This window comes from Canis lupus, chromosome 37 (assembly GCF_048164855.1).
Source record: "Canis lupus baileyi chromosome 37, mCanLup2.hap1, whole genome shotgun sequence".
In the NCBI taxonomy this organism is placed as follows: domain Eukaryota; kingdom Metazoa; phylum Chordata; class Mammalia; order Carnivora; family Canidae; genus Canis; species Canis lupus.
Genome location: NC_132874.1, coordinates 16900446 through 16923281, shown reverse-complemented (window position 1 = coordinate 16923281; position 22836 = coordinate 16900446). Strand labels below are relative to the sequence as shown.

The 22836-nt window shown below is 34.6% G+C and overlaps 1 protein-coding gene and 1 non-coding gene across 2 annotated transcripts in view; one reads left to right on the top strand and one right to left on the bottom strand.

Annotated features, from left to right (window-relative positions):
• Positions 1–255: 255 nt before the first annotated feature.
• LOC140626176 (orofacial cleft 1 candidate gene 1 protein-like) overlaps positions 256–22836 on the bottom strand; it is a 187607-nt gene continuing 165026 nt past the window's right edge. Inside the window, exons 12-13 of the mRNA XM_072813781.1 lie at positions 10748–10830; positions 256–387 (exon numbers count right to left, since the gene is read on the bottom strand). Coding sequence (XP_072669882.1) covers positions 10774–10830 — 57 coding nt within the window. The 3' untranslated portion in view covers positions 256–387; positions 10748–10773. The remainder of the gene's footprint in view (positions 388–10747; positions 10831–22836) is intronic.
• On the top strand, positions 11041–11147 carry LOC140626492 (U6 spliceosomal RNA). Its single transcript, XR_012025665.1, has one exon. It is a non-coding gene; the product is annotated as a U6 spliceosomal RNA (small nuclear RNA).

Sequence of the window (22836 nt, the reverse complement as noted above, 5' to 3'; positions counted from 1 at the left end):
TTTTATTACATATATATAAGATATATATAATATATATTTATTACATATATGATATAAACTAGCAGATCACATTGATGTTTTTAAGCATCCAATTCCTTTTTGAACTTTCCCAAGTCGGGGTGCATATCATATAGACTACAATAGACATGCTATCAATATTTGTTGAATAAATGAATAATAAAAGCATAGGATGAATAAAGACTTGTTTGATTCAATTAATTTAAATTTGAAAATAGGGCAAGTTACTTACCAAACTGAAAATCTGTGTTTCTCCAGTTCTTCCAAGTAAGATGCATCCTCTGAGTAGTCCTCAATTTCTTTAGTTCTCCACACAGCTGAGTTTTCCATCACTGAGTGATCAATCAGACTTCTGCCTTTATGTGTGAACTTAAAGAAATAAAAAAATAAAGTATTTTAGCAGATATCAGATGGAAAGTTTATCTGGTTTCAGTGACATTTTTCTCCAGAATTACTTGTAGAAGCATAGTTAGCCATGGGTTTTGCATTGAAATCATTGCTTTACATGCCCCATTCTCTCACTAAATCATGTCTTTGGGAGAGATGATCATGTTCAATTTTGCATTATTTCATAAATGTTGTTGGAATTAAAAAAAATAACCATGGTCATGGTATTTGTTTTAAGTCAGGACTGTTGGTTGCAAGTAAAGAAAATGCAGCTTAAACTAGCTTTCAGCAAAAAGGAATTTGGAAAAAAGTTTGAAAAATCAGCCCACGGAGAAGACAGAAGCAGCTGGATTTCAGGAATATGGTAGCAAAGGAATCAAAGGTCCCTAGGACTCTTGCTCCCTCCTTCTCTCTGCTTCAGCAGCCTACTTCATTTTAGCCTTGCCACTAAGTTTCTTAGTTCCTCAACAACATATTTAAACTCAGGACCATACAATGTCTGTGGAGTTAATTGAGTAGAATATTAGAGAATGTATGATCCATTATGATGGATCCAGCAAAGTGATTGTCCCATTGGAGAAACTGAACTCTGTTCAACCAACAATTCTTAGGAGCCCTACAATGGTGGGGAGTGGGGAGAGGGAAAAGCTAACCTATCTGGGCTCTTCCTCCCTTATTCACCAAACCAGTTCAACTTCCATCTATATAGATATAAATAGATGATATATATTAGATAGAGATAGAGATAGAGATAGATAGAGATGATAGAGATAGAGATATACCTCTTTTGTAAGATTTTATTGCAAAGTGCTGCCAATAGAAATTCATTTGAAAACCATTAGTCTACAGAAAGAGGAAAGTAGGCATGACTTGCATTATAAGATAGTTTTATCAATACTTTTCTTTTTTTCTTTAGACTCTTTTCAAATTAATTACTTAATTAATTAATTTGAGAGAAAGAGAAAGAGATCAGGGGAGAAGCAGAGGGAGAGAAAGAAAGACAAGCAGACCCTGCACTGAGCACAGAGCCTGATGTGGGCTTTGATCCCACAATCCCAAGATCATGACCTAAGCCAAAACCAAGAGTCAGATGCTTAACAAACTGAGCCACCCAGGGGCCCCAAGGCTACTTCTTTTAATATTAAGTTGACTGGTTTGATTACCTTAAGAACAAAATCCAGTTATGACACCCATCAATTTAAAGTACTGTTTATTTTTGCCAGGCCATCATCCCCAGGCCTTTGCACAGATAGCAAACTGAAACATGAGCCAGGTCTTCCTCTGAAAAAAAGGCCTATTTGTTTAACCTGGAGTTTAAATTTGAGGGATAAAAAAAAAATAAATAAAAATGGGTATAATTAAGGAACCTCTGGGACAACATTAAGCAGAATAATGTTTACAACATAAGGGTCCCAGAAGTGGAAGAAAGAAAGGAAGAGGTAGAAAACTTATATAAAGAAATAATGACTGAAAACTTCCCTAACCTAGGGAAGGAAACAGATATCCAGATCCAGGAATCCCCAAGTTTCCAAATAAAATAAACCCAAAGAGAGCCACACCAAGATGCATAATAATTAAAATGTCAAAAGTTAAAGATAAAGAGAGAGTCTTAAAAGCAGCAAGAGAAAAACAAATTGCTATTTACATGGGAAACTCCATAAAGCTATCAGAATATTGTTCAACAAAAACTCTGTAAGCTAGAAGGGAGGACATGACTATTAAAAGTGCTCAAGGGGGAAAAAAAATACTTCCAACCAAGAATACTCTACCTAGCAAGATTATCATTCAGATTTGAAGAAGAGATAGAGTTTGTCAGATAAGCCAAAGCTGAAGTACTTTATCACTTAAGGAACTTCTTTAAGCTGAGGAGAAATGGCACTAATTAATAACAAGAGAATATATGGAAGTAAAAATATCACTGGAAAAGGTAAATATATAGTAAGGGCAGAAGATTAATCACTTATAAAACTACTAAGAAGATTAAAGGACAGAAGTAGTAAAATTAACTAAAACTACAATAATCAAGAAATATATAATATAAAATATATCAAAAGTGGCAACAAAAAACATGAAATGTTGGAGGAGACAGTAAAAATGTAGAGTTTGGGAATGTGCTCAAATTTAAGTTGCTATCAACAAAATAGACTTTTACTTATGTAGGGTGATAATGTAAATCTCATGGTAACAACAAAGTGAAAACTTACTGTAAGTATACAAAAGAAAGTGAGAAAGGAATCTCAACTTAAACTAAAGAAAGTTACCAAATGACAAGGGAAGTAAGAAAGAAGAAAGGAACAGAGGAGAACTACAAGTATAGGCAGAAAATAATGAACAAAATGGCAGTAAATACATACCTTTCAAAAATTATTTTAAATATAAATGAACAGGGACACCTGGGTAGCTCAGCAGTTAAGTGTCTGCCTTCAGCTCAGGCAGGGCATGATCCTGGAGTCCTGGAATCAAGTCCCACATCGGGGTCCCTGCATGGAGCCAGGTTCTCCCTCTAGCTGTATCTCTAGCTCTCTCTCCCCGCCCCCCTCTCTCTGTGCGTGTGTGTCATGAATAAATAAATAAAATCTTAAAAAAAATACATATATACATAAATAAATACAAATGAACAAACTTCTTCAATCAAAAGACATAGAATAGCTGAATATGTCAAGAGAGAGACACATTTCTACATATTGTCTATATGATATAAACTGTAAGACATTGATAAAAGAGATTGAAAATGACACAAATAAGTGGAAAGATATTCCATGCTCCTGGATTGGAAGAAACAATATTGGGCACCTGGGTGGCTCAGTGGTTAAGCATCTGCCTTCAGCTCAGTTCGTGATCAAGGGAATCACATTCTGCATCAGGCTCCTTGCAGGGAGCCTGCTTCTCCCTCTGACTGTGTCTCTGCCTCTCTCTGTGTGTCTCTCATGAATAAATAAATAAAATCTTTAAAAACAAAAGGAATAACCAATATTTTTAAAATGTCCATACTGTCCAAAGCAAATTATAGATTCAATGCAACCCTTATTAAACTTGTAATGATATTTTTCACACAACTAGAACAAATAATTTAAAAATTTGTATGTAGCCACAAAAGACCCCAGACAGCCAAAACAGTTTTGAGAAAAAAAGAACAAGTCAAAGTCTGATTTCAAACTACAGTACAAACCTATATTAATTAAAAGAGTATGGCATTGTCATAACAACAGATATATAGGTCAATAGAACAAGAAAGCCCCAAAATAAACCCACTATATGTGATCAGTTGAATTACAACAAAGAAAAAAAAATATACAATGAGGAAAGAATGATCTCTTAATAAAAGGTGTTGGGAAAACTGAACAGCTACATGCAAAAGACTGAAACTGAACCACTTTCCTACACCTTTCAAAAATTAACTCAAAATGGATTAAAGAACATGAGATCTGAAACCATAAAACTCCTAGAAGAAAACATAGGTGCTCTGAGAGTGCTCTTAGCAATTTTTTTTTCTTTTTTGGTTCTGACTCCAAAGGCAAAGGAAACAGAAGCAAAAATAAACAAATGACACAACTTAGCCTAAAAATGTTTCTTCATAAAGAAGGAAACAATCAACAAAATGAAAAAGCAACCTACTAAATGGGAAAAGATATTTGTAAACTATCTGATAAGGGGTTAATGTCCAAAGTATAAAAATATCCTAAAAAAAAAATATCCTTATAACATAATAACAACAGCACAAATCCAATTAAAGATGGGCAGATCTGAATAGATATTTTTCCAAAGACACACAGATGGGCAACAGACACCTGAAAAGATGCTCAACATCACTCATCATCAGGGAAATACATCACCCGGAGATTTACCACACACCTATCACAATGACTATTCTCAAAACTAAACTACACTAAACAAGGAACAAGTATTGGCAGCATGTGAAGAAAGGAAAACCATAATGCACTGTTGGTGGGAACATAAACTGCTACACACACTATAGAAAACAATATAAAGCTTCGTCAAAAAATAAAAATAGAGCTATATTGGGCACCTGGGTGGCTCAGTCAGTTAAGTGCCTGACTCTTGTTTTTGGCTCAGGTCATGATCTCAGGTTGCAAGATTAAGCCCCATTTCTGGCTCCACATTGGGCATGGAGCCTGCTTAAGATTCTCTCTTCCTTTCCCTCTGCCCCTGCCCCCTACCTCTCTCTCTCTCTGCCTTTCTATAAGTAAACAAACTAACAAATAAAAAAATAGAGCTAGAATATAATCCAACAATTCCACTACTGGATATGTATCTGAAGAAAACAAAACACATTTGAAAAGATATGTGCACCTCTATGTTCATTGCAGCATTATTTACAATAGCAAAGATATGAAAACAACTTTAAGTGTCCATCAATGGATGAATGAATAAAGAAGATGTGGGATATATATATAGTATGTTCACATATAGTATATCCACATATAGTATCCATATATAGTATATATATAGTATATATATAGTGTATATATATATACATATATGCTCAGTATAAAAAGAATAAAATTATTGCCACTTGCAATGACATTGATGGACCTTGATGATACTATGCTTAGTGAAATAAGTCAGATAGAAAAAGAATAATATTGCATTGATTTCACTTATAGGTTGACTAAAAAAAAAAAAAACAAAAAAACAAAACAAAACAAAAAAACCTTGACCTAGACTCATAGATACAGAGAACAAGTGTGTTGGTTGCCAGTGTGGGGTGGTGGTGAGTGAAGTAGATGAAGGGATTAAAAAGTACAAACTTACAGTTATAGAATGAATAAATCATAGGAGTGTAACGTACAGCATGGAGAATACAATTAATAATGTTAATAATGTCTCTAGTCTGTATGGTGAAAGAGGGTAACTAGACTTGTGACCATTTTGCAATATATGCAAATATCGAATCACTATGCTGTACTCCTGAAACTAATTATAATGTTATGTCAATCATATCTCAATAATTTTTTAAAAAAAGGAGAAACCAATCCCCTCAAAAGCAATCAATCAATCAATCAATCAATCACTGTGGTTCTCTGTCTTTCTCAGCCTCTGTAACTTCTGTGTCAATAATGCTATTTTTAATGCTATTTTTAATAAGATTATTTACTGGTAGCATCTGTTTATTACTCCATTCCTTGAGTAAGTTAAAAAATGACAAAACGGTTTAAAAAAATGAGTTTTGTGCTTGCTTTGGCAGCACATATACTAAAAAAAATAGAGTTTTGAATTGTCCCAATTAAATACATTTGATTTGTATACCTTACTAGACTGCTTAAAACATGCTTTGTAACTACTTATATTTTAGATTTAAAGGAATGTCATTATGAATTGCTTAGAATCATGTCATAGATTTGGTTTACCTACCAAACTTCCTGATTTGATGAAGTATAGGTATTTCATGATAGAATGCGTTAACTTGCTTTCTATTTGGCTAATGTATGAATATATATCTTGATTGTTTAATTAAATTCATGGTGGAAGTAGGAGGTACTATATTCCTCTTTATCTTTCATAGTATCTAACATGGCAATAACCACATGGTTGACATTCAAGAAATAGCTAGTAGTGGTCATTTCATTGAGGACTTCTATAATAATAACAACAATGAACTTTATCTTTAGTTGCTAAATCACAAAGCAAAACACTTGTGAATTTTAAAATAAATATTTTTTGAATCTTTGGATTTTCTTCAAAGAATATCTAAATATGCTAAAAATTACTTCAAATTGATGTTTCATAATACAAGGTCATGGAAATTAGTTTATGTCCAAAGATATGAGCCCCCAAAGGAACAAAAAACACAAAGAAATAAATTTAAATTCAAAAAGAGCTAAGTACAGGCAGGGACCTTCCCAAGTAAGTACCAGGGTGTATGAGCCTACTCACAAAGAGGAATCCACCAACCATAGATTTATACCTTGAATCTATACCTGAGAATAATACTTTAACTAGGATATCATCAACATTCAAAAGATAGAAAACAGATCCTGTCTGTACCCTGAAGCCAAAGAACATCAACGCTGAAAAGAAATTATTCCAACAGTAATGTCTTTAGAAAGATGAATATCTATATTTTAAGAAATCAGTGGTGCAAAATTTGTTCTGGAACATCACATTTCATATATTTTGTGTATGGCTACTCATACCCTAATCCATCACAGAAATTAGTAACAAATATTGAAATATAAATTGCTAATATAAATTGATATATTATAAATTTGGTTTGTTGGGATTGCTCTTCAAATGCAAATGTTTATGGGACTCCTGGGTGGCTCAGTAGGTTAAGTGTCTGCCTTCAGCTCAGGTCATGATCTCCAGGTCCTGGGATCAAGCCCTGCATTGGGCTCCCTGCTCAGTGTGAAGTTAGGTCTCCCTCTCCATCCACCCCCTCCCCATCTCATGCTTTCTCTCTCTCTCTCAAGTAAATAAATAAAATCTTTAAAAAATATGCAACATTGCTTAGCAAACAATGAATGAACATTCTCTCAAAAACAATACAAAATGACAGCCAAGAGTGTTTTACAGAATTTTGAAAAATTAGTGTATATATAGCATTGGAGTGAAAGGGGTCGACAAGTAATATTCAGAAAGACATACATTCAAGTCTTCTCACTTCTTTGGAAACGTAGATTATTTAAAGTTCATGTGTTTATGTTTTTTAATATGAAAAATGGAGATAATATTTGACCTACATAGATCACAGGATTCTTGTGGAGACAAGAATCTGTGGAGATAATAACTATAAAATTCTTCTGGGCATGGGGTGGAGAGCACTTAAAATGCTTTAGAATATAAGGACAGAAGTGGTATCTGGCACAATGTACTACATAGCACAAGCGATTAATGGAACACTTCACATCCTTTCTTTTGCTTTTATTACAGCATTTCTATGAAGCAGTTAAGTAGAAAATATTACAAGGAGATTAATATTAAATCTCAAAGTTGTCCAACTCATGACATGGTAAGCTCATTAAATTGCATTATAGGATAGGAAGCAAAGCCCGGGGTCACTATCTCGTTGTTCAAAGCTTTTGCCCTTTAGCCAGGATTCCTTCCATGACCCAATCAGCTAGTGGAGAAGGGTGACCATGATGGCACTGATGAGAAGGTAAGTCTTTGTGTAGAGAAAGAGTTTGCAGTTCACAGACCAGTGGCACCAGTGCATTGGAAAAGCATTACGCATTAATACAATGAAGCTCCACTTAGTGGCAGCATTTTTTCCCAAAACTCCTTACAGAGTCTTTGTGTGTGGCTCTAGGGAGCACTGTTCATCTGCCCATCTGGCCAGATGAAGAGCAAGGGGATTGTTTCATCAAAAGAGAAAGCCTTAGAAAAAGGAAGTAGTGAATAAAAGGCTGAATCCTGAGGATTATAAATGCTTTTGAACTTCCCTGAGAAGATCAGAAGGGAGCAGTGGTGGACGCTTTAATGCCTGCCCCATAAGGTGCACCATTTTTTAAGAAGGCAGTGGAGGAAGGTTTGGGGTGGAGGTACTCTGCTAAGAGGCTTGTGTTAATAAGATCACAGAATTACAAGTCAGAGATAACAACAACAAACACCAGGTGCATCTGAAATATCAAAGCAAACAAACATGACATCATGTTCAATTCCATCCATGCTGTTATTAGCATACAAAAAAAAAGTCACAGCTCTAAAATAAACCAGCCTAAATCCTGAACCCATCCAGCAAGTATACTCTTTCCTCTTTCCTTAATTCATATCTGATATGTGTACCAGATAATTTTTCAAGATAGCTATCCGTTAGCAATGACCAGGGAGAAATAAAGTACCCCTGGCTGCCTAGAATTTACCTAGAGAGACCTCTAAATTGAGTAACCAACCTCCCCACCTTACTCCACCCCCAGTCTTCTGTTTCTGCCCTCTGGAGGACAACTAGCAGTTCTGGCCACTTGAAACCACAAATTTTGATTGTTCTCTGGTCATGTGTTATTTGGAAAACCAATGCATCCCTTGTGAAGTAGTACATTAGCCTCATTTGCCAACAGCCACCCTGGAAATTGCCTAGGTCAGCTCTTTCATATCAATGGAAGATCCAACTTAATCCCCAGTAAGCATACCAAGATGAGGAAAAAAAAGAAAACACTCAAATTGGAATAGGGAGTCTTAAATTTAGGTTTAGTAGGTCGTATAACTGCCCTTGTCCACAGCACTCAGTCACGTGATTCTGGGTGATGGGTGTGTGTCTGGCTCTCTTTACAGAACTGATTTAACAAAGACATATTCCTGATAAGAACAAGCTCCTTTCTGAAGCGATTCAATTAAGACACCTTCCCAAAGTGGCTGACCCCCCAGGGAAGAGTATAATATCCCAAGAAATTGACTCACAATTTTTGAAATATAATATTAAAAATAAAGTGAAAAAGAATTCCTTACTTGAACATGCAAACTCAGAAAATATAGGGAAGAATTTTAGATTTTCTGGACGATTGTATTCTTTCTCACCTTACCCTATGTTAGCTTTTCTTCTAATCCCAAAAGTTTAAATTCAACGATTAGTAGGGAAATTCACAAAAGCACATAGAAAACTAATATTAGATCCACAATATTCTGGGAGTCTCATGGGCATACCCTTTCTTCAGTGTCCCAAAGAGTATACATAAAAGTACGTAATATGTCGGGCATCTGGGTGGCCCAGGCAATTAAGCCTCTGACTCTTGATTTTGGCTCAAGTCATGACCTCAGGGTCATGAGATGGAGCCCCAAACTGGGGTCCATGCTCAGTGGGAATCTACCTGAAGATTCTCTCTCCCTCTGCCCCTCCCCCTGCTCATGCTCTCTCTCTCTCTCTCTCCCTCCCTTCCTAAAATAAATAATTAAAATTTTCTAAAAAGTACATACTATGTAATAGTACTTAATATGTAATATGTATAAAAGGACATGAGCTTTTTTCCTTCCTAGAAGTTGTTCTTTGTTTCCTTATCCTAGCCCTTTACAACCCAAGAAGTAGAACACAATGTATACCCAGCTAGAGGAAGAAAAACAAATCGTAACTATTCGGAAGTATTATTTCATGATGAAAACAAATATGGAGCCGAGAAATAGACAGTCTGGGTTCAAAGCCCAGCTATACACTTATTAGCAACATTATCTTGGCTAACTCACTCCATCTCACTTGCCTTATTTGTCTTACCTGTAAAATAGAGAAAATGGTGATAATGGCAGTATCTGTGCCATTAGTTTGTTGTGAGAACAAGATGAGTCATTTGATGCAGAGAACTGAGAATATTTCCTGGAACCTAGTTATTTCCAAGCACTCAGTAAAGACTGAGTTCAAATGTCATCATTACAAATTTCACTAAACTTTTGATTCCTTAGTTTCTTTTTTTTAATATAAACTATGATAGAAACAGCAATTGTGAATGCTGTAGTGGTCATCTAGACATTAAAAACTTAGCCATTTATTTGATTAGATGGTGGCCCACTATTTAGAGATGAAAATAAGATAGACTTTAAAGTCCATCTTGAGGTTAAGGCAAAAAGTTGGTTCTAGGAGCACCTGGGTAGCTCAGTTGGTTAAGTGTCTGCCTTGGGTTCAGGTCATGGTCTCAAGGTCCTGGGACAGAGCCCTGCATCAGGCTCCCTGCTCATCAGGGAGTCTGCTTCTTCCTCTCTCTCTCTGCCTTTTCCCACCTCCTGCTCATTCTCTATCTTCTCAAAGAAATTTTAAAAATCTTAAAAAAAAAAAAAAAGTTGGTTCTATAGACCTAAAACTATTTAATCAAAAAAGTGGAAAATCAAGATAATTCAAGCAATTTGTATGAGAAAAGGCAGGGCTTGGAGAACAATCCCTTCACTTCAATTTTCTAGCCAGGCCAAATTTTCTGAATTCTTAAAACCCAAAGTCACTTGCTCTATGTAGATATGGATTTTGAAAATAGCTGAATATCTAAAAACTGGATTTAGTAAAATTAATTTAGACAATGTTTGAAAACCCAGGCTATGTAATTTATATAAATTTATCAAGAGAGTTTCTGGACAGACTTCATGGCAGCCATGATCATGCCAAATAACACACAGTACAATCAGCACATTTGCTAATCACCTGCCCAAGCGGGAAAGAGTCTTGTAGACTGATTAATTTAACTAAAGTCTTCAACAGCTTAAAGAAGTCTGATTCGGATGTAATAAAAATTTATTGGCATTACTGATTTCACAAACGTCAGCTGCTTTAGCATGTCCCACACTTCAAAACCTGCTTTGAAGACCAAATTACTTTCTACCTGTAAATATATTTTAAGAAATCATAGTTAATAATCAGGGTCTGCTGTTTTCATGGTCTTTCCTAAGCCAGTGTCTACAGCTTTCATCTTACCTTCTTGTGTAATTCATGGTCTTCTTTTAAGAGATCGAGATCACAGTCCATAGGGCAGGGACCAACTTTATTAGAAATGCTTCCTAGGGTTAAAAACAAAAGGTGGCAAAAATATATTACAGATTTTCACTACATAGGGTATGTAAGCTTATACTACTGTAATCTAAGAGTTTTTGTAAAGCCTGACAAATGGGGGTAAAATGAAGAATTGTAAGAAGGAGGCTCTTAAGATGTTCTATCCCTCCAATTTTAATTTGATCAATGTATGGACTTCAAGTAGAACTCTACCAGTGGTGCTCGCTTCGGCAGCACATATACTAAAATTGGAACGATACAGAGAAGATTAGCATGGCCCCTGCGCAAGGATGACACGCAAATTCGTGAAGCGTTCCATATTTTTAAAAAAAAAAAAAAAAAAAAAAAAAAAAAAGAACTCTACCAGTGGCCACACCACAGGGATGCAGTTTACAAGCAGCAGCTGTGTCTGATCTGCTTTCTTACCCACATCTGGGTAGGATTCTCCATTATCAGCTATTTTTCTGGGATCGAGTTTTCAAAGAAACTCCTCTGCACTTCATATCAATGTTCTCATATTTTGAGACTAGAAAATTCTGTTCTCTCTCTGTGCCCAGTATTTTCCAGCTGAGCTTTCTTGTGTATGGTGCATGATTTATTTTGTATCAGAGTTTCTCAATCTCAGCACTATTGGTATTTTGGTTTGGATCCTTCTTTGTTATGGGGGCTGCCCTGTGTTCTGTAAAATGTTTAGCAGCATTTCTGGCCTCTACCCACTAGATGCCAGCAGTACCTTCCACCTCTCCACCCCACTCCACATTTTGTGACAACCATATATGTCTCCAAGCATTGCCAAATGTCCCCTGGGGGACAAGACATCCCCAGTTAAGAACAACTGCTCTAGGTCAAAATCTCTTTGAAAAAAAAAAAAAAAAAAAAAAAAAAAAGCCTCTTCGCAGGCAATAGGTCTTGTTCATCTTTGTTTTATTCCACAATGTCTAACACAGGGCCTGAAACAGTGTACCTTCAATACTGTTTCTTAAATATATATCAATCAATCATATAAGTTGACCTAACATCTTTTTATTTAAGTATATACATATCATATATGATAAGTAGCCAAAGTCTTGCTGCTTGCCCTCTTCTCCCCTTCCAGGAATTAAATATTATCATTGCCAGGCCCTTTGCAATTGCTCTTGTGGATATTTTTTTTAATGAGATTTCCATATTATTAAAGTTTTAAGACATGGACTCCATGTATGCATGCTTTAGAAAACTTGTTTTCCCTAAAGATGACCCAGCCAGCCTCTTCTTCCAAGATGAGGCCTATGTGGCTCATGCATTTTGAGCAGCGATGGTTTCACTGTATTTTCTAGCTCTGCTCCTCCTAGTGCTCTGTCCAACTGAAGGCAGACACCAAAGAATGTCCCTCTTCAGGGAGAGTCCGATGAGTCAGGTGCCCCCTGTGTGAGAAGCCTGGCACTTTAGTCTATTGAGATGAGGGTCTTGTAAACAGTTAAAAGAACTTCCTTGAGTCCAAAACAGAATTTATTGATAGTGAGGTCAAAATCAAGATGCGAAAGAGAGAAGTGAAAGAAGTGGAATTACATTTTAAATATACCATTTCTTTAAAAGACTTGAAATTTAAATTTGCAGTGCAAAGCTGGTGGGTGGAGTAACAAATACGAAATCATGATAGAATGAATTTTTAGTGTTTTTGCAGAACTTCACATATATTATATTGTTTATTACACACACACACTCACACAAAACTGTTAAAAGAGCTGTCATTACCTCATTTGACAGACTTGGAAATTGAGACTCGAACAGATCAAAGAACGGGTGCAAATCAGCTAACCAGTAAAAAATCTGGAATTTAGACCCAGTTCTATTTGACCTCAAAGCCCATGTATTTAACCCTTCATTTACATCTTATGTGAGAACCATACTCCATTTTCTACTTATAGACATTTCTTTGAACATTGAACAATATATTGATTTTGTATTGCTTGCTGGAACACATTTCTACCAACTTGGACACTTAATATTCATTTAAGTGTTTTTGCAAGTGAGAAATCTGGGCAAGCATGGCCCAATCGGTTCCACTTCTTGAAGTCTTACCAGGCCAAAGTCAATGTATCAGACTGGGCTGCAGTTCTTGTCTGGGTCTTGGGATCCTCTTCCAGGCTTGCTGGTTGCTAGCAGAATTCATTTCCTTCTCACGCTTTCCTCAGGGTCCCCTTCAAGCCAACAACTGTGGGATGCATCCTGATGCTTTGAATTTCTCCAACTTTTTCTTCTGCCTTCTCTTCTGCTTACCAGCCCAAGAAAGTTCTATCCTTTAAACGCTCATGTGATTACCTTAGAGTCTCACTCAGGTCATCTCTTTCCAGGCATGTACAGCTTCTGGGGATGAGTGCTTGGACATTGCTGGGAAACAATGTTAGAAATCCTGCCTACTAGAAGCAATCTTCGACACAACGAAATTTATATTGCTGTATGTTAAAATGCAGTGATGCTGTGCATGTCCAGGTAATCAATCAAGTCCCAACCAGAGAGTCTTCTAAAAGTCTTCAATGTTTTCTAGGACACCTGGGTGGCTCAGTAGTTGAGCATCTGCCTTCAGCTCAGGGTGTGATCCTGAGCCCCACATCGGGCTCCCTGCATGGACCTCGCTTTTCCCTCTGCCTGTGTCTCTACCTCTCTCTCTTTCTCTGTGTCTCATGAATGGATAAATAAATTTTTAAAAAATAAAAAATAAATAAAAGTCTTCAATATTTTCTTTGTTCTTATGTAAAATATTCTCTGCTCTAAAACCTACCTTCTTATTTATAAAATTGTGTATAGTAAATTCATATACATTAGATAATTATTAATGTACACTTCATATAATTATATACCTTATGTAACAAACTATTATACATGATATAAATGTGTACATAATACAATTCTTATCAAATTATGACCATGCTGTATACCCAGTTCTCATTCTTTTTTACATTTATATTGTTTCTTATTATTAAATATTCCTCAAAGTCTGATTTTTTTTTTTTTTTTTTTTTTTTTTTTCAAAGTCTGATTTTTAAACACCACGCAATAGTATATCATTTGTTTTTACTTAATCAGCCCGCTTTGGTTGGATATTTACATCATATTGAACAAATTTTACAAAAAATCTTAAGATTTATCTGTGCTTGCTTCCACAACAAGTATCTAAGATCAGGAATACTAAATTAAACACTTAAGATTCACAAAAAGAACTATCAAAATTCTATCTGCAGTTCACAATGTTTGAGAGTATCCAATTTACCCACATGCTAGCCAAAACAGACTCTCACCATATTCTTCAGTTTGGCCTCCTTGGTAGACAAAATTAACATTTCATTGTTATTTTAATTTTCAATCCTGTAATTCTAAAAAATGTGAACACTTTTATGTTTGCTGAGCAAGTATGCTTTTTATGCTGTAAATTGCCATTTCCCCAAATTTTTTTCAGTTGGAATATTTAACATTTTCTTTAGGATTTTTATCTTTCCATATCAAAGATGTTAACTCCTTTGCCTGGCACACCGGTTCAAAATATTTTTCTGTTTGCAGTTTGCATCATAATTTCTTTGAGGTGCGTGTATGTATGTGTGTACGTGTGTAAGATGTAGTCTTCATTCTTATATAATCATGAATATCAATGTTTTCCCTTTATTGTTTCTCTTTTTGCTTATAAGCTTACCAAATTTGTCCACACTAGATCATCAAACGAAGTGTTACAGAAGCAAACTTTAAGTAAATAATTCCTATGATTCTTGCAGGATTTTCTTTCATATTTCCCCACTGCCATTCAGGTAAGCAACCATGACATGAGGAGTCCTCCTAACATCACAGGGTTAGATGTGAAAATAAAACCAAGTTTCATTCTTCTCAAAGGACTCTTTCTTATTTCCTTTTTCTTTTCACTACTTTGCCAAGTCACCCAGACTCAAAATCTCCTCCATGCGTTTTCCTTCCCTACTGTGACTCACAGCTACTCATTTGCCACTTTTCTCCTCTACCCTGTTTAGAAGATTTTATAGCCATTCCTTCCTCTTGTCAGCCATAAACCTGACTTCAACCTTCATCACTTTCCCCAAAGCACATGTACAGGCAATAGACAGACAGATACATAGATTGATACAGATAACTGGTGACTTTAAACTGAAGCATACTTATACTTTCATTCCCAATTTTTTTATCATATAATAAGAAATCATGGCCTTCTCAGTGAGTCATAAAATATACACCTTAACTATATTTTACTTAAAATAATTTTTCCCTTGATCCTCCTTCATATCTTCCATCCATATACCCCTAACACCTTTCCATTCCACTTGCTCCACATAACGCATTCTATTTTCTCCATGCTCATTTTATCAGATATATACATGTACACATATATTAGACATGGGGACACACACGCTGATAAAGGTATTGTTCACTGTTAGATACTACATATTCCTGACTATTTAACCTTTATCACTCAACAATATCTGATGGAAATCCCTTTGAGTCAATAATTACAGCTCTAATTTATTATACTTAATGGCTGTCTAGTATCTTAAATCATAAATGTAGCACAATTTATTTGACCATTGCCTACTCATAAAATTCATTTGTCTTCATTTTTATATTCTTAACAAAAAGAATGCTACAACAAAATCTGTGTACTTGTATCCATCCACACTAGTGTTTTCATTCCTGTGGATGGGTTTCCAGGGTGAGATTGCTGAGTCAATGAGTTCACATATTTTAAATGTTAATAGATGCTGTCAGGTTGCTTTCCAAAAAACTTCTATATACTTCCATAAGGAAATTGATTTTTCTGAATCCTTGCCACCATTTGATCATCTTTGAATTATTAATTTATAGTATTCTTAGATTATGGTCAGAGAGAACAGATTCAATTATTGTATTTTGTATACATCTGTCATCTAACAAGGTTATGTTAGGCTTTATATTCAGCTGTTGTGTTATTTGATGCATATAAGTTATGTCATATTATATCTTTTTCATAAATTGTACCTTTTCTCACTATGAAATGTTCTTCTTTTACATTTCAGACCTGATTAAACCTTAAATGCCAACCTGCCTGATGTAAACATTGCTTCCCAAGACAGTTTTATTTTTGTTTTAATTTTCTGGTATCAGTTCATCCATAGAAGTGCAACATTTCTTTGTCACTACTTATGCACGTTTACTGTAAGTTGCAGGTTTTCTTTCTAACTCAGTTTGAAGGTCTCTTTTACTGGGGGAATTATCATGTTATTAGAAATATTATATATTTTATTTCTTTTTTAATCACTTTACTTTTCTACTTCTTCTCCTTTTCTGAATCTTTGCTGATTCACTTGGGATGATGTGTTCATTTCTCTTGGCCTTGCCTTCCTTAATGTATATGCTTTTCCATTCAACTATGATAACTTTATTTCTCTGTAGCATAGGCATATACAAAAAGGACAAAGTTAGAAGGGTACCACAGAATGCCTGGTTCTAATAAAGGAGTGGTAAACAAAAACAAAACAAAACAAAACAAAACAAAACAAAAAAACGAAACAGCACCAAGCTAGAGACCCCTGGCAAAAGGAAAGATATGAAAGTATATGTCCAAAGAAAGCATAAACGTGTCCCATGAAAGAAGAGGCCAGGTTTTAAAAACCCAGCAACTTCTACCATTTGTTAACACCAGAGAAATAAGCTCTTCTCTGCCATCTACCCCTGGCCAGCCCCTGATTAGATCCTAAAGGAGTCAATAAACATAATTCACAAGATGGAGAGAACTGGCAAAAGTATAATTCTCACAAAAGAATGTACCCAAGCTCTGCCTCCCTTCTCAATATTTAGGGCCAGCCTGAAGGAAACTGCAGGCAGGGTAAAGTCTTTAAAAGATGTTGATAACATTTTTTTTTTTTTTATTACTAGCCAGACTAGACATATGAACCAGTAACTTCAGACTGGAGGCAGGGGTGCTAATAAGGTCAAGAGAGGAATTATGGCTCATCACAGACTCCATTCATACAGGTACTTACCTCATCGCTCTAACTCTGCATGCCGTGTTTATGGTAAAACTCGAATAAAATAAGATAAAAACAGAGAAGGAGACAAACCATAAGAGACTCTTAACTATAAGAAACAAACAGAGGGTTGACGGATGGAAGGTGTGGGGTGGGAGGGAGTAAATGGGTGATGGGCATTAAGGAGAGCACTTGATGTAATGAGCACTGGATGTTGCATGCAACTGATGAATCACTAAATTCTACCCCTGAAACTAATAATATGCTATATGTTAACTAAATTGAATTTAAAATAAAAAATTTTTAAATTAATAAAAAGCATTTTTAGAAAAAAATTAAGAATAAAAAAATAAAAGGCAAGGTCAAAGACCACCGTACTCCTTGCAGACTTTAACACTTGAATCAGATGATGATGTTACTGGCAACTCTGCTGTCACACACTCTCTGACTCTCCCTGGCTAAATCCAGAATATCTGAATCCAATATTATTACTTTTAAAATCAAAGTGCTAAATGATAGTTTATGTATAACGATGTACATATTCTAATTTCATGAGTTTTGACAAACATGTAACTCCCACCACAATTAAAATATAAGGCATTTAGCATCACTACCCAAAATGCTCCTATATCCTTTGTGGTTGAGCCCCCATTCCCAGTGCACACATGCACACACACACACACACACACACACTCCTGGCAGCCACTGGCAACCACTTCACTGATTTTTAACACTACAGATTAGAATTCTGTTACAAAATTTCATACATGTGGAATAATACAGTATTTACTCTTTTGTGGTTGGCTTCTTCCAATAGTATTTTGATATCCATCTCTTTTTTATTACTAATAAGCTGTTTTGTTACTGTACTGTAATTTATTAATTCATCTAATGATGGATATTTGCACATTTCAAATTTTTGAATGTTGTGAGTAGAGCTACTATGAACACTCACAGTGAAGTCTCTTTGTGGACATGTTTTTGTTTTTATTTGGGAAATATAGGAGTGGAATCACTGGGTCTTTGGTAAGTGTTTATTTCATTTAACAAGGTTTTACAAAATGGTTGTGCCATTTTATACTCCTACCAGCAATGTATGCAAGTTTCCTCCAAGTCACCATCAACACTTGGTTATTTTTTTTTAATTTTAGCATATTAATGATCATAAAGTGGCAACACCTACTTTTAATTTGCATTTTCTGATGACTGAAGGTCCTTTATAAACTAATTGGGCATTTCATCTATCCTTTTATGAAACTTTTAAGTATTATAATTTTTAAGTGATTTGTTTTCTTCTTATTAGTGAATTGTAAAAGTTCTTTACATAATCTGGATACAAACCATTTTTTAGATACAGGTGCTGCAATTGGTTTCTCACAGTTTATAACTTGTCATTTATTTTTCCTAGTGGCAATTTGACTAGAAAAAGCTTAGTTTTGTTGAAATCCAATGTATTTGTTTTTCTCTTAAAGTAAATAATTTCTGTGTCCTGTGGACAAAATTATAAAGATTTCCCCTATGATTTCTACTAGAAGTTTTGTTGCACTAGCTAGAACTTCCAGGATATAAAGAGATGAGATGAAACATTTTTGCCTTGTTCCTGATTTACAAAAGGACATATTTAATCTTTCTCCATTATGTCAGAGAAACATATGCTGTACTACTTAAATCTTTTAAAATATACTAAGATCTAATTTATTACCCAACATATGATCTACCTTACAAGCATTCTGTGTTTCCTTGAGAAGATATATGCCACTTTTTTTTAGGTGAACAGTTTTGTAGATATCAATAGTATTGTTCAGATCCTGCATATCCTTCTTGACTTCTTTTTTTGTCTCTGCATTTCCTTGATGATAATGAGTATCTTTGCATCTTTTTGTGTATCTGCTGGTCATCCATATATCTATCTTGGAAAATGTCTATTCAGATTATCTGCCCATTTCTTAATCAAATTGATTTTTTTTTTTTTTTTGGCTATTGAGTTGTGTAAGTTACTTGTATATTTTGGATGTAGTCCTCTATCAAATATATGATTTGCAAATACTTTCTCCCATTTGGTAGATTGTCATCATTTCATTTTATGGGTGGTTTCTTTTGCTGTGCAGAAGCTTTTAGTTTAATGTAATCCCACTTGTTTGTTTTGTTTTATGTATTCATTTGTTTTGCTTTTGTTTCCTTTTCTTTTGGTACCAAATCCTAAAGTCATCATCAAGACCAACACCAAAGAACTCACCACCTATATATTCTTTTAATTTTACAGTTTCAGGACATTTCATGAATATTTAATCTCTGTCATTAGGAACAAATTTAGGATTGTTATATCTTCCTAATAAATTGCCCCTTTCATATTTGTCTCAAAGTCTACTCTCAGATTTCTCATATGAGATATTAATGTGACACACCAGTTTCCTTAGGTATAGCATTTCCATGGTATATATTTTTCTGTCCTTTCACCTTCAAATTTTCAGTGCATCTCTCATAGACAGCATTGAGTGAAGTCTTGCTTCATTTAATTGACAGTCTCTGCTTTTTAATTTAATTATTTAGTCTTGAACATTTTATATAATTGTTTATGATTAAGTTTGTCTACCATCTTGCTATTCATTTTTTTCTCTGTACCTTTTGCTTCTTTGTTCTTCTGCTGAGCCTCTTCTGTCTTCTTTTGGGTTACTTACATGTTTTTAGTATTATATCTTATTTTCTCTATCTTTTATTCTTTCCTCTATTATTTTCTATTATTTTTGCATCTTTGAGATTGTTTTACTATTCAATCTAGGACTAATAGCATGGATATTAAAGTTATCCATGTCTATTTATAGTCAAGAATATAGAATTTTATACTTCACACCCAACAGTTCCCATCGTCCACTTTACACTTCCCATTTTGTAAATATGGTAAACTAATAACAGTATGATTCCAGCTCCCACCTCCTCACCCTTTTAGCTATTGTTATATGTATTTTATCAGTATGTAGTTTACAACCCCACCTCATAATGCCATTTTATTTTGTTTAAATAGTTACATTTTAAGAAAAATATTAGACAAATGAGATCTTCATATTTACCTCTATATTAGCCATTTCTGGAACTTCTCTATTCTTCTATGTAAATCATCTTGTAATGTTTTCCTACAACCTAAAGAATACTCTCTAGCTTTGTTTGTTTGTTTGTAGTGCTAGTCTGCTGGAGAAATATTTTTTTAGCTTTCCTTCATCTAAAAATGTCTTCATATCAACCTCAATTTTGAGGACATTTTTGCTAGATACAGAATTCTGGATTGACATTTCTTTCATCAGTAAATTAATTATGTGATTGCAAGGATTTCCAGTCTCCACTGTTCCTGATGACAATGTTGGCTGTTTTTCATATCACTGTTCCTTTGCATATAATGTTTTTCTTTTTTTCTTCCATCTCTTTCCAGAATTTTTACTTTTACTTTTGTGTTATTCAGTTTGACCATGATATTTTCTTTTTTTAATATTTTTTGAATTAATCTCTACATCCAACATGAGCTTGAACTTATAACCCCAAGATCAAGATCAAGAGACTAAGCCAGTCAGGCACCCAAACTATGATACTCTTAATACAAGCTTCCTTTTTTTTACTTTTTCAAGGTTCACTGAGGGTATTCAACCTGTAAGTCAATATATTCCATCGATTTTGGGAAGTTTCCAGTCATTATCTTTTAATACATAGCTCTTCCATTTTATGACCTTCTTTTCCTTCTAAGATTTCCTTTACATGTATTAAAACCATGTGATATTTTTCCATGGGTCTCTCAAGTCTCTCCATTTCTTTCTCAGCTTTTTCTTTTCTTACTTTATCTTGATTAATTTATTTTAATTCTTGGATTTTTAGTTCCATAACTTCCATTTGGTTACATTGATTATAATTTCCATGTCTCTACTGGATGATCTAACCATTCATTAAGATCATATCTCCCTTTCCTTATTAGAAAGTAATTTCTTGAAATGTACACGTGTATTTATAGTAAATGCTTTCATTCTAAATTTAATATCTGAATCATTTGGGGTTATTCTTATTCACTATTTTCCCTATCTAAGATTTATGTTTTCTTGTTTCTTTGCATGTCTAGTAATTATAGATTATATAATGTAAACTAGAGAAGGCTTTGGATTCTGTTGTCTTCCTTGGAAAAATTGTTGTGTTTTTTTCTCCCATTTACATTTGTTTGTTTTGTTTTTAGTATACAATTCAATTACTGGCAAGTACCATTAAATTGGGTAGGCTTGAATTTACTTTTAGGTACAACCTATCTGTGAAAAAACAAGGATTTCCAAGCCACTTTAACTCAATCTCAAAACCCTAACTCCTCTGCTGATCTTGCTGAAGCATGGTTCTAAGATTTTTATGGTTTCACATCTCACCATTAGGTCTTTAATCCATTTTGAGTTTATTTTGTGTGTGTGTGTATGGTGTTTGAAAGTAGTCCAGTTTCATTCTTTTACATATAGCTGTCCAGTTTTCCCAGCACCATTTATTGAGAAGAATCTTTTAACCACTGTATCTTCTTTCATCCTTTGTCACAGATTAATTGACCCTATAACTGTAGGTTTGTTTTTGGGGATCCTATCCTGTTCCATTAATCTATGAGTCTCTCTTTGCACCAATACCATACTGCAGCTTTGTAGTATATCTTGCTGGAATTGTGATACATACAGTCTTATTCTTCTTAGGAATGCTTTGGCTACTCAGGGTCTGTGGTTCCATACAAATTTTAGTATTGTTAGTTTTAGTTTTTTTTTTAAGAAATGTTGTTGGTATTTGGTAATGATTGTATTGAATCTGTAGATTGCTTTGGTAATGTGGACATTTCAACAAAATTAATTCTTCCAATCCATGAGCATGGAATACCTTTTCATTTGTTTGTATCATCTTCAGTTTCTCTTATCAGGGTTTTATAGTTCTCAGAGTATATGTCTTTCACCTCTTTGGTTAAATTTATTCCCAGGCATTTTACTCTTTTTGATGCAAATGTAAATGTTCTTTGTTCCTAATGTATAGATTTGGGACATCTTAATTTGCTGTCAGATTGATATTGAAGATATTGAGGTATTAATATGCCTCTCCTGGTTTGAACTTCATCTCCATTCCAGTTCTAGTATCTCTGTTCTATTTTCAGACTCACCTAACAGTACAGACTTCTGGGATTCCTTCTGCCTATCTCTGCTCTGTGTTCTATTCTGCAGACCCTAGCTGCTTCAGCTTTCCTGAATTCCAAGCTCTGTATCCTTAGCTCAGTAATGTTCTCTGTTAGGATTCCATTTCTCTGCTCTAGTCAAAATATTGTGCCTCAGTAGAGAGGCAGGATTTGCCTCAAAATTTCTTTTCTCTCAAGGATCAGGAAGTCTTTGCTTCCTCATGGCCAATCCCCAGAACAGCTGCTTCATAACATTCTCTCTAGTATAATAGTTGATTATAGCAGAAGAGCTGGTCTGAAATGAGCTACTCCGTCATAACTAAAAGTGGACATTGCAATATTGTTTGTTTTTAATTAAAAGTATAAATGGATACATTTATCCATTTAGTGTTAAGAAGCTTTGTCATGGGCTAACTAGCACCCCTGTTTATGTGTTAGTAATACAAATATAGGTTAATTCTTTCAAAAGTTCGTTTTATTTTATGGAACTACTATTCAATTAATTATCAGATCCTCTTATATTGAGAAAAGGACAAAGTGTTTATAAATAAGAAAAACCTGCGGATGCCTTTGGAATGTGTCAGCTGGAATCACCTAGAAAAAATAAATGGAATAGTCACATTTTTAATAATGTATGAGGTGCATAAGGAAAACACTTGTCAAAACTGTATATTACAGTACCCTATCTATATATAAATGTATATGTTTATAAAAGTGTGTTTTCCCTGTGCTGTGCTAATCTTTTTCACTTGGCATATTTTTAATGGTTTTTCCAAATGACCTTTGTAAAATTAATCAAGGATCTGACACTATCCTTTGGAGAAATACAAAGAAAGAATGCTGATTATAATAACTTTTGCATGAAAACA